Source organism: Sceloporus undulatus, chromosome 6 (genome assembly GCF_019175285.1).
Source record: "Sceloporus undulatus isolate JIND9_A2432 ecotype Alabama chromosome 6, SceUnd_v1.1, whole genome shotgun sequence".
Lineage (NCBI taxonomy): Eukaryota > Metazoa > Chordata > Lepidosauria > Squamata > Phrynosomatidae > Sceloporus > Sceloporus undulatus.
The window spans coordinates 38,066,135-38,081,043 of record NC_056527.1 but is presented as its reverse complement, the minus strand read 5'-3'; the positions used below and the strand labels follow the sequence as shown (position 1 = coordinate 38,081,043).

At 39.8% G+C, this 14,909-nt stretch overlaps 1 protein-coding gene across 3 annotated transcripts in view; it reads left to right on the top strand.

Moving 5' to 3' along the window:
- Positions 1–14,909, top strand: part of SNX13 (sorting nexin 13) — an 87,754-nt gene that overhangs the window by 25,816 nt on the left and 47,029 nt on the right. For all 3 annotated transcript variants that reach the window (XM_042472390.1, XM_042472391.1, XM_042472389.1), the window contains exons 2-3: positions 11,565–11,677; positions 13,213–13,315. In XM_042472390.1, the coding sequence (XP_042328324.1) occupies positions 11,565–11,677; positions 13,213–13,315 (216 nt within the window). The remainder of the gene's footprint in view (positions 1–11,564; positions 11,678–13,212; positions 13,316–14,909) is intronic.

The window sequence follows — 14,909 nt, the reverse complement described above, 5'->3', positions numbered from 1 at the left end:
ATTTTGCGTGATCGTGCTATAAGAACAGCATAAGGATGGGAGCAATCCACTTTGCTCCCATTCTTATTCTCTATGTGATAACCTCCTGTGTCTAGTTAATACCATTTCCTTATTTGTTCCATCTAAAATTTCTTGCATTCCATTTCCATATTACAGTCTGCCTCTGTATCCAGGGATTCTTTATCCACAGATTCAAACATCCACTGTTTGAAAATATTTATACCAAAAAGCGAACTGTGATTTTGCTGTTTTATATAAGGGACACACCATTTCACTACACCACTGTATTTAATAGGACTTAAGCATCCACAGATTTTGATAACTGTGAGGATTCTTGGAACCAAATCCTAACACATACCAAGATGCTACTTAATCTATTACTTCTTTTTACTCTTGCATGTTTTTAAGTACATGTTTATAATATTCCAAGGTGCTGCATTAAGCTTTTTAGTGTGCCTGCAGATAATACAGTGGGGCTGCTGTATTGGCAGGCAAGCCATTAGCAGATTGGAGCTCCAGTGGACCACCCCACATCATATTAGTCAGTGGTGGCATATGCATGCAGCCTCACCAATGTGGATGCATGCACATCACCACCCATTCACTAATATAGGCTTCAGCTCTTGTGTTTTTTCCCATCTGTGGGAGACCCAGAAGTGATCCCCTGCAGATGGGAAGGGCTCACCATAGTTCCTATGAACCTAATTTGGAATCTTTGCCATACAATAGTCAAAGGAAGAACATTACATTGTTATGTCTCATCACTCCTAGGTACATTTTGAATGCGTGTTTTGTAGTCTCAGCAGCAGATATGCTTTTTAGCTGCTTTAAATATCTGTTACCTTCAGCTACTTTGGACCTCCTTATAACACTTAAGTTTTAAAGAATGCTTCCTTCACCTGTCAGATACTTAAGGACTGGAGCATGGCTTTGGCATGACTTCTGGCCTCTTAGGATGCATGCATAATTTAAACAGCATACCTCCAAAGTGACCCAAAGCAGCATTATTTTGGGTTGTCTATTTGGGCCCTATGTTACAATTAACACATTAACCAGGGGATATGGATGAGACAGTTTTCTTTGGGATAAATGCAGAACAAATTCCTTAGGCATCCTTCATTTGAAGTGATTGAGTTTACTGAGGTGCACTGATTTTGTGTGACTAAATAATCATTGAGAGAAAGAGGGAACTGGTTAGGTTAGAGTGCAAATCTAGGCTCATTAGTTCTTTGGCAAGCACTACTTTCTTACATAATGATGTCATTTTTACAGCTGCTCTGGCTTTTGCTGCTTTTCATTTTGTTAGGCCCACTGGAGCCTAGTGGAATCCCATGTTATTTCTGCCCTACCGAAGCCTGAGGTAGTGGCCTCAGGGTGGAGTCCAGCTAATCTCGGGGGGGGGGGCACACTGATGATGATGATGATGATGATGATGATGATGATGGTGGTTTTGGAAGTGGTATCTCATTACTAAAACTATTACAGAAGAATATTTCCCCCAGCAATCTTTGTGTGTAAGTTTGCAAATACTTCACATGCTGAAGTAGTATATTTAAGCTTTCTGGTTTCTGTTTGTGCATTGTGTGAAATTATTTATAGATGCACATGAACACCTGCTCTATTTTTAGGGAACTGGTTCTATGTACAAAAAGACTTCTCACTCAGCTGTGAGTTACCTGACTTGAGGGTGGGGGGGGGGGGCGACACAAAAACTGCTTGCTCCCAAGTACACCGTCCAACACCATTTCCCTGGATTGGGAGCAACTTTAAGCCAGAACTGTAAGTTCTTTGATCCTTTGATTTTTCAACTTCAGTAGCAATTTGTTTGAGTGACAGAGAGACATAGAGAAGATTGCACAAAAATTCTAGTAGCGGTTTGCTTCTCTTGTTAATTTCTGTCAAATCAGCTTTGATCTATGGCAACTTTATGGATGAGAGATCTCCAAGAAAACCCTGTTATTACGGTCTTACAAACTCAGGGCCATGGCTTTGTTGATTGAGTCTGTGCACTTTTAATGCAATCTTCCTCTTTCCTACTGCCTTTCACCATATCAGGCAGCATGTTTTTTTTCCTAATGAGCCATTTTGTCTCATTGTATTGTATGTCCACAGTACCATAGCCTCAGTTTAGTTTATGATACTTGGAGAATTCTCTAATACCAAATATCAAATAAGTTGATTCTCTTCCTGACAACTTTCTTCACTGTCCAGGTTTCACAGTCACACATCAAAATCAGAAATATTATGGCATGGATGATTCTGATTTTGATACACAATTATATATTTTTGCATTAGTTCTTTTATAGCTGCATTTCCAAGTCCTAGCCTCCTGGTTCTTCACTATTGTTTCCATTTTGATTTATAAATGAACCAAGGCATAGAAACTATTTCATTGTCTTCATCCTTGACTTTGAAGTTATCTAAAGCTGTGGACATTATTTTTGTTTTCTTATTGTTTAGATGTTTTCTTATTGTTCAGATGTACCTTTGTACTTGTTTCTATGTCTTTCTTCAGTAATTGTTCCAATTGCTATTTTCTGCTAGTAGTATATCATCTGTGTGCCTTAGATTGTTGAAGTTCCTTCCTCCAGACTTCATGGTTCCTTCCTCCAAGTCTAATACAGCTTTCCATATGACATGACCTGCATATAAATTAAATAGGTTGATAAAATGCAGCATTGTCTGACCTACTGCCAATTGGAAACTATTCTGTTTCTCCATTTTCTTTCCTCACAGTGGTCTCTTGTCCCGAGTATAGAGTATGCATCAGAACAATCAAATGTTGTGGCACACTCATTTCTTTTAGGAATAATACATAGTTTTTCATAAACTGCATCAGTCTTTCTAAGTCTTTTTACTCATGAGGAATCTTTGAAATAACTTGAGGACTCGGGGAACCCCTGTATAAAAATTATTATCTCTAAAGATACATTTTAAAAAGCCTTTATTTATTTAATTTTTCAATCATGGGCTCTCACAGAAACCCTAGTGACTTCTCACAAAATGCTAGGCTTCTGGGAAAACCTAGTTGAGAAACCCTGGTCTACAGAATCAAAGATTTTGCTTTAATGTATGCTTCTGCCATCTTAATGTGTCCACATTTCTGCTAGACTGAGTCTTCACATAGAAATATTTGATATTTCTGATGAGACCCTTACAGACGGATGCACAGAAAAGAATTGAGATTTGTAAAATTGGAAGCTAGTACTGTATTTCCATACTTTAAAGGGAGTGGGAATTTAACTGTTTTCAACTAACAGTTATGAGGTTTCTGGGGCGTCTCCATGGCTGTTTAGGTAACAAAAATGCATTTGCACTATTGCCTGATCTATCTTAACTTATAACATGTATATTTCAAGTGCTCATGCAGTCTTCCCCTGCTTCCTTTTTTCTGTTTTTAGATTGTAAGCCCCTTGGGGAAGGGGCCTGTCAAAACTGTCTTTGAAAAGCATTGTAAACATAGATGGTGTTATATAAATAGTGAGGATACATGTTGAGCATTGAGCAGTCCCTGCCAAACTCAGAAAAGGACTACTACTTGAGAGAGAGAGCTTGATATTCTCAAGATAATTTAGATACATGCTGGAAACTGGGATACCTCCTGGAGTGTTATGTGCATGCCTTCAAGTCACCAGTCGACTTATAACAACATCATGAATTTCATAGGTTTTCCTTAGGCAAGGAATACTCAGATATAGTTTTAGCAGTTCCTTTCTCTGAAATATAGCCTATAGCATCTGGTATTCATTGGTGGTCTCCCATCCAAGTACTAAACATAGTGATACTACTTAGTTTCCAAGATCATATGGTATCTGGTGCCTTTGAGCTGTTTAGACACTGAGGAAAATGCTGACTCCAGTATGGCTCCAGCACCATCGTAATCCTGATTATAAATACTGTCAAGTCAGCCTACATCAGTGATGTCCAAACTTTGGCCCTCCAGGTGTTTTGGGCTTCAGCTCCCAGAAACCTCAGCCATCTTGGCTAATGGTCTGAGATTCTTGGAACTGAAGTCCAAAACACCTGGAGGACCAGAGTTTGGACAGAATCTAGTCTGTTTCTGTATTATGTGTGTCTTTCTACTTTTGCTTCTTCATCCATGCCCTTCTGGGGTGCCTTGTGTGTTTCTCCTTTTGACCTTGCAAATCTGACAGGTTTCAACTCTAACCTTGATCCAATGTTTTCCTTGGTGCTGCATTTCCCTGTATTTGTGGGTATCTTGAAAAGCCCTGGTGGCGTAGTGTTTAAATGCCTGTACTGCAGCCACCCACTCAAAATCATAAGGTTGTGTGTTCAATGCCAGTGAAAGGGCTCAAGCTTGACTCAGGCTTGCATTTTTCCGAGGTCGCTAAAATTGGTGAGTACCCAGATTATTGGGGGCAATTAGCTTACAGTTGTAAACCGCTTAGACACTGTTAGTTCAGTATGAAACAGTATATTAATGCAGCTGTTTGGTTTGTGTTTTGTTTGTTTTTTTGAGCTATAGTGAGTCACTGAACTATGAGAGTAACCTCTCAGTGAAATACCTTATGGATTTCCCCCAATGGTTACCAGGGCTATAGACATTATCGCTCCCAAGCATCCTGTCCGGCCTGCTTCTGATAAAAAAAACATGGTACACTCAAGATCTTCGAAAAATGAAGCGGGCCGCGCAATGACTAGAACACCACTGGTGGAAACATCACCGCTTATCTGATAAGACACGCCATAAGGCTCTTCTTGATGCCTATGGAGTGGCAGTTGACGCAGCAAAGAACTCGTTCTATGCTGCTCGTATTGCATCAGCAGAGTCTCATCCAGCAGAGCTGTTCAGGGTGGTTAAAGAGTTAACCCAGCGAACTCCCACCCTGAACCCTCTTCTAGAACCAACTAAAGCCTGCTGTGACTTATTCAATTACCTTTTCGCTGATAAAATCTCTCAGATCAGGGCTGATCTTGATGCCAGTAATATAACATAAACTATAAGAGAGGCGTCCAGTGACTCTGTGTACCATGTTAGACTGGATCACTTTGAGTTTGTAAATACCGATGAAGTGGACAAGCTTCTTGGAAGTGTAAGGAGTACGACGTGCCCCCTTGATCCTTGCCCATCTTGGTTGACCGCTCAGGGAGGAGATGCAGTAACAGTCAGGGATGATGGGAGTTGTAGCTCTTCACCTCTGGCTCGAACTCACCACCTTGTTACGCACCGGTGCTGATCAGTTTTGGCCAGTGATTGAAGCTTTGCTCTAAAGCAGCAGAGTTACAGAGATTAGGCTGAAGACCCTGATAAACTCTCCAAGCCTTCTCACTCTTGCTTCCACAGAAGTCTTCACACTTCTTCAGGATCCAGCTGGCTCTTGTATCTTCACCCAAGACACCAGACAACTCAGTAGTCTTATATAAAAGATCTACTTTATTCTACTATATACAGCTCCCCACTACTACCCACAAAATACATTGGGATTCATAGCCATTATTATAGTCATTGCAAAATACCACCCACTCTTGTCAGTTTCCACCCAGTGGGGTGTACAACCATTCTCATTGGTTCTCTTGTTTCATCCCATAATTAATGATTTCATCATCTCAGCCTTGTCCACTTAACAATTCTCAGGTGTGTTCAATTATCCACTTTGCATTTCTGTCCTTGGCATTTAGGACTTGTTAATTACATTACCTTTTACACCTGTGTGGCTCCTAATTGCTTCTGCTGAGTCACCCTGACTCTCACATACAAGTTTTATTTCTTTGACTGTATATCCCATGTTGCTTTTTCCTTAACAGTAACAACATTACTTCAATCTATAATTAATGTATCTCTCAAGGAGGAAAACTTTCCATCTAAGCTTAAACAAGCGGTGGTCAAACCACTTCTGAAAAAACCCTCTCTTAACCCCCTGATAAGAAACAATTACAGACCAGTTTCCTTACTACCATTCTTAGGCAAAATGATGAGAGGGCTGTTGCCCTCCAACTCCAAGCTGTCTTGAATGAAGCCGATTATCTGGACCCATTTCAAACCGGCTTCAGGGTGGGATACGGAGTTGAGACTGCCATGGTCACCTTAGTCAATGATCTCTGTCTGGGCATCGACAGGGGAAGTGTGACCCTGCTGGTGCTCTTGGACATCTCAGTGGCATTCGATACCATTGACCACAGTATCCTTCTGGAGCACCTGAGGGAGTTAGGTATCGGAGGCACTGCATTGCAGTGGTTCCGGTCCTACTTCTCGGGTAGATTCCAGATGGTGATGCTGGAGGACAGCTGCTTTCGTAAAAGATCTGACAACTGGCGTCCCTCAGGGCGCCATCCTGTCCCCCATGCTGTTTAACATTTACACAAAGCCAGTGGGAGAGATCATCCAGAGACATGGGGCTCCTTCAAGAGAAGGAGCTCTCCCTCCAAGGCAACTGTCATCTTGCAGCCTGGAGGGAGTGAGGGAGCAGCAAGGGGCTGATTTTGATTTTTTATTGTATTCTGTATGTACAGTGTGCCCACGTAATATGCGGCTTTCAGCATATGCTGAAAGCTGTGAGGGAGCCGCGTGGGAGCGTGCGGGGTGCAAGGGTTGGTGCGTCCCATTTATATGAATGGAGGGCACACCACCACCGCCACACGCACGAGTCCCATTACTTTCAATGGGGCTCGAACATACGCGGGGTTTTTTTACGTGGGGGAGTCCGGAACGGATCCTCCACGTAAAAAAAGGTCACACTGTATTTTTATTTTTATCGCTGTAACCCGCCAGGATTTTTTGTGATTGGGCGGGCTATAAATAAATAATTTTTAAAAATTATTATTATTATTATTATTATTATTATTATTATTATTATTATTATTATTATTTCCTGAAAAAACATAATGAATACATGTAAAATAAAATCCAGTTCAATTTTTTCTATTGCTTCTGTATCTTACCAAACATACAAAAGAAATATATGTATAAATAGATTACAGTACATTTGTTGAACTGTTATTTAATTTTAAAATAACTTCAAGATTGTATATTAAGGAGAGGTATTACCAGAGCAGTCAATTTTATCCTATTTGGACATTTATAGAATGGTAATTGTTTTCCTGTATAAGTCTTCAGACAGAACTGAAGAACTTATCATGTGAGACAATAAGGATATAGTCAGCATGTTCACTAGTTTTAGTCACATGACTAGCAGAGCTACATCTTGAAATCCTGTGTGCTTTAGGCACTATGATATAGATGTTGTATATGTGATCTTGTAGGATAGAACTTGAAAAATGAGAGGGGTAGTAGCCATATGTTTCTGAAGTAGGAAACAAAGTGGTTTTTGTTGTTGTTGTTGTGTGCCTTCAAGTCATTTCTGACTCAGGTGACCCTAAGGCTAAACTGTTACAGGGTTTACTTGGCAAGTTTTTTTCAGAGGGAGTTTGCCTTTGTCTTCCTTGGGGTTGGTGGTGAGAGGGAATGTGTCTTACCCAGTGTCACCCAGTGGTTTTCATGGCCTAATGGGGATTCAGACCCTGGTCTCCCATTTTCCTAATCCATTGCTCAAACCACTACATTGGTTCCCAGCAAAGTGATTTGCCGTGTGAAAAAAAAAAACCTAAATAGCTCATTGGGAAAAAACATGCAGCTTTAGCCAACTTTGCTTTCTGTGTAGATGAAAACAAATAAGCTTTCCATTCCTCCATACCTATTAACTCAGATGAGCAAGGCTGGTACAGTAAAAGTTATCTTCGTGGTGTTTTAGCTGCAATTAGAGAGGGAGAAGATCATTGAGGAGAAGTAATCCCTTAGAAAGGACTGAGTTCTTGAGGTTCCTGCCTGATGATGAAACCAGTGGAGCTTTAAAAGCTTCCAGCATGTATTTTGTGCATTTTTATTGGTTAAGACAAAAGTTTGGTTAAATAAAAGTTTTGTGGCTTTTGGATGTTATTGTACTTTGCCATATGGCCAACAGGACCTTAACTCTGGATATATTTTATTGGAGTGTGTAATTCATATCTTCTTCCGCAGGGGAAATGTATGCCGAATCCATTAGTAGGACATTCAGTGTACTTAGGAGCAGACACTCAGTTTGTGGTAATTTTATTTTCAGCATGGTAATTAGTCTGCCTGGTGCAAAGGTAGACTCTGTGTGTGTGTTTTGTGTCTTGGTTATTTCCGACTTATGGAGACCCTGAGGTGACCTTATCATGCGATTTTCTTGGCAAGATTTGTTCAGAGGAGGTTTGTCATTGTCTTCCTCCCCTGAAGCTGAGAGAGTGTGACTTGGCCAAGGTCACCCAGTGGGTTTCATGGCTGAGCTGGGAATCAAACCCTGGCCTCTAGAGTCATAGTCCAACACTGAAACCACTACTTCATGCTGCTGCTTAAAACTGTTTTTTAAAAATTTAAAAATTACATTGGGGCTGGCCATGGGACTGGGACACACCTGGTTTAAAAATACTCAGGAGTGACGTAAATCTTCCAGGTCATTTAAAGGAAAATAGAAGAGAACTTGGCAATCAGCCTGCAGAAGCGAATGCCAGAAATATCTATGTCAGAAGGGGCCACTCAGAGTGATTGCTAAGGTGGAGCTGCAGTGACAAAGGAGTAGGGATCCTATTATGATAAATAGCTTAACTAGGAGCAGAAAGAACCCAGGAGCCAAAAATAGAGTGGGAGAAGTCTTGTATAGAGCAAATGTACCAAATGGAATGAGGGCAAGCGTCTTGCAGAAGCAGGTGAAGCCAAGGCCCATCACAGCCATGTTCCCATTTGCCTTGGCATTTGGAGATAGCAAGCTGCCTATGATTGGGAAGATTGGGTGACAGTTTGACTCTGGAGCCAGCAAAAGGACTAGGAAAAAGGGTGGTTGAGCCACCCATGAGGAACATAATTTGGAGCCATCAGAGAAGATAGTCTTCAAAAGTGTCTTGGGGAAAGCAGGTCCTCTGGTTCCCAGGAAGAGACCAACAAGGCTCCCTTTGGGCAGTAGAGCTATCCTGACAAGAGCTCTCCAGCTTCTTAACCACATTTATGGAGATCACAGGTGCAAACGTATCCTCTTCTACTGAATTTCAAAATTTAGTTTATTGCTTATTATGAAACAATTCATTAAATCAAAATAATCACTTTCATTGAAATAGATGGGTCAAAATGTTTATTTTTATTATATTGCACATATGGCTATTGGTTTGCTTGTAATTTCCCATTTTGTTTCTCACCTGTTTTTATAAAGTATCTGACTAAATTACAGAATGAGAAAGTTCAAGCCACAATACTGTTGCCTTTTGAAGGGGCACAGAGTTGTCTCCCTAGTGCCCTCTGATGGAGTGCTGTCGAAACTGCTCCCTCTTGTGTTAGTTGTGATTTATTACTATCTGTGGCTAATGGTTCAGACAGTTTTATGTAGATTACCTGTGCTAGCTAGCGGGTGGCTGAGAGTAGGTTTAGGCTTCTGTACTCATTTGTGGATTGCTGTTCAATTAAATACTTTCCCCCCCTTCCTTAAGATTATCAGAAGTCCTACTAGTACTCATATCTGAGTTCTATTATAGTTTTCTTCAATAAACAGTAAATCTCCATGGTATTTCAGGGTGGGTTTTTTGGAGGGGGAAATAAACTGGTTTCCCGCAGTTCTTTAACTGGTTAGAAAGTGGTTAAAAAATTCCTAAAATTGTCCAAAATATTTTGTTTGAATATTCTCATTATCAATATGCAGTATCTATAAAGATATTGTACTTTTTAAAGAGTTTCTTACAGAGTTTACATACCAGTAATATATTAAGAAAATGAATTTTTAATTTAATAAGAATATTTTACACCTTGTTCCTAAAAATTTACAAGTTCTACTGAAATTTGTGGCAACAGACTGCATGTTTGTTTTAGGAGTATGTTAACAAAACAAGGTTTAGAGATTGTGAGGAAGCCATGTGCTCCTGCATCCCAAATTCTGTATTGTTTCAAGTGGAACTGCTACTAAAACTGGTTAAAATGTACCTGGATATTCCAAGCTCACTCTTTCTGGGTTCTAAATAATGTGGGCTGAAATTTTCAGCCTTTGCTTCTCCTCATGTTTCAGCCATCCAGTGGGGTGGGCTGACGATAAATTCAAAATGTCATTTAGAATTGATGGGAAGAGACATTCTGAGAAATTGTCTTACGCTATGGTTAAGAGGCAAACAAGGTATATATGTGTGTATGTGTTTTCTTATTTTACATCAAGCACCCTGCACTTACAGAACTATTTGTTTCCTCACTCGGGCCCAGATGATTCCTGTTGCTCCCCTCACCTCTGAGAGGTGCCTGCAGGCAGAGGCAGCACTAGATAGGAATGGATGCACCTTGAATCTGCAGAGCTCTTCTTTTGCCATATAGGCTTAGAAGTGGCAGCTGCAACTTCTCTTCTGAAAAGGGAGAGTTTTGAATATGCTGACTGCATCTTGTACTTTCAGGGCTTAATTTCTTTCCTTCCCCTAAAGGTTGTACAGTTGGCTCTCCACATTCATATGGATTAGGGGTGCAGGATCCCCATGAAAGTGGAAAAAACAGTGAATACATTGGGCAGCAGTGGAGGCAGTGGCAAGGCTTTGACTTTCAAAGTGGGTGGCTGACAGGCTCGCCAAAGGTGGGGAGCAGGCAGAACTCCTGCCTAGTGGCTAGGCACTACCACCATGTCCTGAAGCTGGAGGCTACTATATACACATTCATATAGCAGCTTCAAGCTTCAGGAGGGGGGAAGCACAGAGCATACCTACTGGTTCCCTGGGAATTGCCACAGCCAGCACCATCCCCAGAGCCCAAGGCTGCCACGTGCATATTCACACAACAGTGTCAAGGCTTAAGAAGATGATAATGATGCCCGGCTGTCAGATGAACACTTCTTATGCTCTTTAGCCCATAGAGACAAGAACACAGAAAGAGTCAAAGTTTGGGAGCCCTACTTAAGTCTATACTCCTCTCTCTATGGGGCAAGGAACCTGAGCCTCTTATGTCATGGAAAGCAGAAGAAAGTAGTCGGGGGGGGGGGGTTGATGGCAAAAATGTGAATGATTGAATCCGCAAATGTCAATCCAGCAAATATCGAGAGCTAACTGTGGTGGGCAAAAATGTGGACAATTTTATTTTTTGTAGTTAGACACCCATTTAACCTGAGGGAAAAATGCCTATCAGAGCAAAACATCTATCTATCTATCTATCTATCTATCTATCTATCTATCTATCTAGGACATACATTTTTTTTAAAAAAATTAAACACAAACACATACACACACAAAAGACATGCATTTTTTTAAAAAAATTACATTTAGTGCTCACTGACTGTCTTAATTTTATTAAGGACAGTATTAACTTTATTAAGGATACCCTTTGCCCCCTCTTAATTTAATTAATGACTATAAGAGATACCCCCTTCAAAACCTTTTTTTAAATGTCTGCCTTTTCTGCAGAAGAGGTGACGAAATTCTTGAAACCATGGAACAGGGTTTGGCACAGCATTAGCTTTTAAGGGAAAAGAATTGAATTATGTCTCCTAAGTTCAAAAAAGGTAAGAGATGATTTGACTGCTATTATTTTAGATAATATTGTAACTTTACTTGTTTTCTGTCTCATTTTATTCCAGACCAGTCTTTCCATATGGGGATGGGGAAGCCTTTGTGTTGTGCTTTTTCTGATAACATTTGGACCATTTGCTATATTTTATTTCGCATTTTATATCCTCTGCTTTGTGGGTGGGTAAGTATATAATTTTTGTGTGATTATATACCATTTTGTGTATTTTAAAAAATAATTAGAATTAAGAATGATGCATTCCAATTTGAGGTGATTTGTTGGTGGTGGGAGCCTCCCTGCATTAGAAAGGATCAGGCATGGTTAAATACACCCTTGGTATATTCAAAGACACAACAATATTGAAGAATCTAGTCATAGTTGCTACCACTACACTGTGATATTATTCCTCCTATCTGTTTATTTTGTTCTTTGTTCCCCTAATAGTTCAACAAATGATTTCAGGATATTTTGCCCTTGTTAGAGTACTGTTATCTACTGTATTCAAAATGCAATTAAACATGTTTTCTCTAACCAACAATATGGGTCAAGAACAAATTTGTTCTAGTGATCAAAGTAACATAGGGTCTTATCACATTGCAAAAGAAAGATGAGAAGCAGCAAGACAGAAGCAGCTTTCAGCTTACTTTCCTGCATGATGTCATAGTACTTCCATTCTTCCTCCGGAGGAAGACAGTCGTAAAAGAGTAGCTTTGCCAAACAGATTTTTCCAGCAAGACAAAAAGGCACATGTTTATGATTGTCTCTCTTGGAAACAGAATGGATGTGCTTTGAGGCATGAGAAGGTGTAAACAGAAAGCTGCTTCTATCTTCCTCCCTCTTGTCTTTCTTTTGTAATGCGATAAGGCCCTTGGGCACACATCCCCTGTGTATAGTACAGTAAAGTTAAGTACCAGAACAGTCCCACTAGAGTATTTGTGAGAAAGTATCTGTGGCAAATTTATTGCCATCCCTAAATCCTTCCGCATATACTGGCAATGGTAGGTGGGAGATTATTTCGCCCTTCTTATAATGCTTTTCAGATTCCTTTAGGAGATCATGTGGCTCCTCAGCTACCCACGTATATTCTCAAATCACCCTTTTTTCAGTACTACCATTGACCAAGCACAAACAGTAAGCCATTGGAGCTACTGGCCAGAAAGAACCTCTGACATTGGACCAACCTTTCTGTCCTGGCAGAAGGAAAGCCCACTCCATCCAACACTACCTTAAACCACTTTCTCCCCAAGATCTTTCTAAATTACTGCAAATGTATTAATGTTTTGCACTGTGTTTTCATTTATTTCTAGAAATTCATTTCATTTTATGGATACAGCTCTTCTTAATTGACTATTTACAACTGTGTTCTACAATTTTTTGCTACAGACATTTACAGAATTTACAGTGACTTCACAATGGAGGAATAAGCTAATTTAGATATATTAAGCAAATTCAGCTTGACAGTAATGCAATTATTTACAAACATTATTTTTAAACCTATGCAAACATCAACTTAGTATTAACTATAAGAGTCCTGGGAAACAAAATAAGAATATTCTTATTTTTATTTAGAATATTAATCAATAAATGTCAGCCTAATAACAGACAACTTGATAACTTAGCACCTGTGTTATTTTCACTTATCTTTTTTTTTACTCAGATCAAGCATTTACATTCAAGCTTTAATGTTTAAAATTTAAAATATGGTAATATTCTTATAGGGGCTTTGTGGTTACACTCTTATTTGGAAAAACAAATTCAGAGAAGCATCTTGAACAGTGTGAACACTCCTTTCTTCCTCCTACATCATTTGGCATTACTAAGGTAAGAAACTTGAATAAGTACTAGAATTATTTTTCTAGATTCATCTTTTTCCAGATGAATCCTAGTGATTTTTACTTTCTTCATTGAGGTAAACAGCTGAAAACCTTTTCATGGGCTAATAATAATGCCCAAAAAACTGTCCAGACATGGAGATACTTTTTTCTGTCATTTTAAAATGTTTGTATCTCTTCACACTTGGCCTTTGTGCCCACTTCATTTTCTTCTCCCTGTTCTTCAGAGATTTTTTCCTCTTCTCTGCTCAGCAGTCAGTGAATATTCTCTAGCCACTCAGTATACTCATCCTTCATTTTGTTTGTTTAGCTCTCTGCTCATTCTTACTATTTTTTCCTTAAGGTTTTTGTACTTCTGCAAACTTAGGGGAAAGGTTATCAGTGCCTTTTTTTCTGCTTCTGTCTTATGAAAAGCTATTGCTGATTTGGCCACATAAGTAACCACACTCAAAGAATTCAATTCAAAATACAGGATATGGTTGCAGACTACTTTATACAGTTGTATAATAGAATTAATGATGGGTTGTGTAAAATGCCTAATGACACTAGTAGTACTTTTCCTCTACCAGACAAGATGGTTATGTGAACTGCATGATTGCAAACAGTCAGCTGTGAGGAAGTTTAGGATTGGTACTGTGGTATGTAAATTTGTATATGTGGCTGGTATTCTTTTTTCCTCTGCTGCATGTGTCGTGTAACTCACTTCCATGAGTATTGTTGACACCATGGTGTCAAGTTAATTTTTATTACACCATAGTATAAAAGAGAAGATTAGCACCCTGCATGGTTACATTCCTAATCTGAGGTTTTCTGCAATTTAAAAAAATCTATCTCAGGGCTGGAACAGATGGCCCCCAAAAGCCTGCTTCTGGGCATCATCGGTGCACATGATTTAGATGCTGCACGTCTCAATGGTGCCGGGAAGCTGACTTGAAGCTTCCCAGATGTGGGTGGCTTCAAGGCCCTCTGGTGGCACGGCATTTACATGTAGCATGCCGCCAAAGCGTCATGAAGCCACCATGGGGCTGCAGTGGGATGGGAAAAGGCTTTTCCCCAACCAAAAACTGGCTTCAAGGCAGATTAGGACTGCAGCATGTGGTTGTCGCGGCCCCAATCTGTCTCCAGAAAGGGCAGCTTCAAGGAAAGGGCCTTCAGGACCATCTGTTTCATCCCTCAAATACATAAAATGTTTAAAATATTGTCTATTTCATCTTTTGATACAGAGTTTGTGTATTCTGTAAATACAGACATGCATCAGGATCAGACTGCTAGACTTTTCACTTTTGTGTTCCTTCAGATTGGCTTAGCTATATATCTGTAACGTTAGCTGAAAAGTTAGGCAGATACTTGGCTTCGGTTATATAGTAGAAACCTGTAGTGTTCTGCAATATCTGTACAAAGGTTCAGAGAAGGTGTGAGCAGTGGTGGACAGCTTTGTGAAACTTATAGACATTGACCTATATAACTGGAACGTCTTTGGAAAATTTGGTTAAAATGTACCTGTAGATGCTGGGGTGTTTGGAATTGACTATGGCCTGTTACAGACAGCCAAAATAAAGCTGCTTCGAGTCACAGTGGAGGTA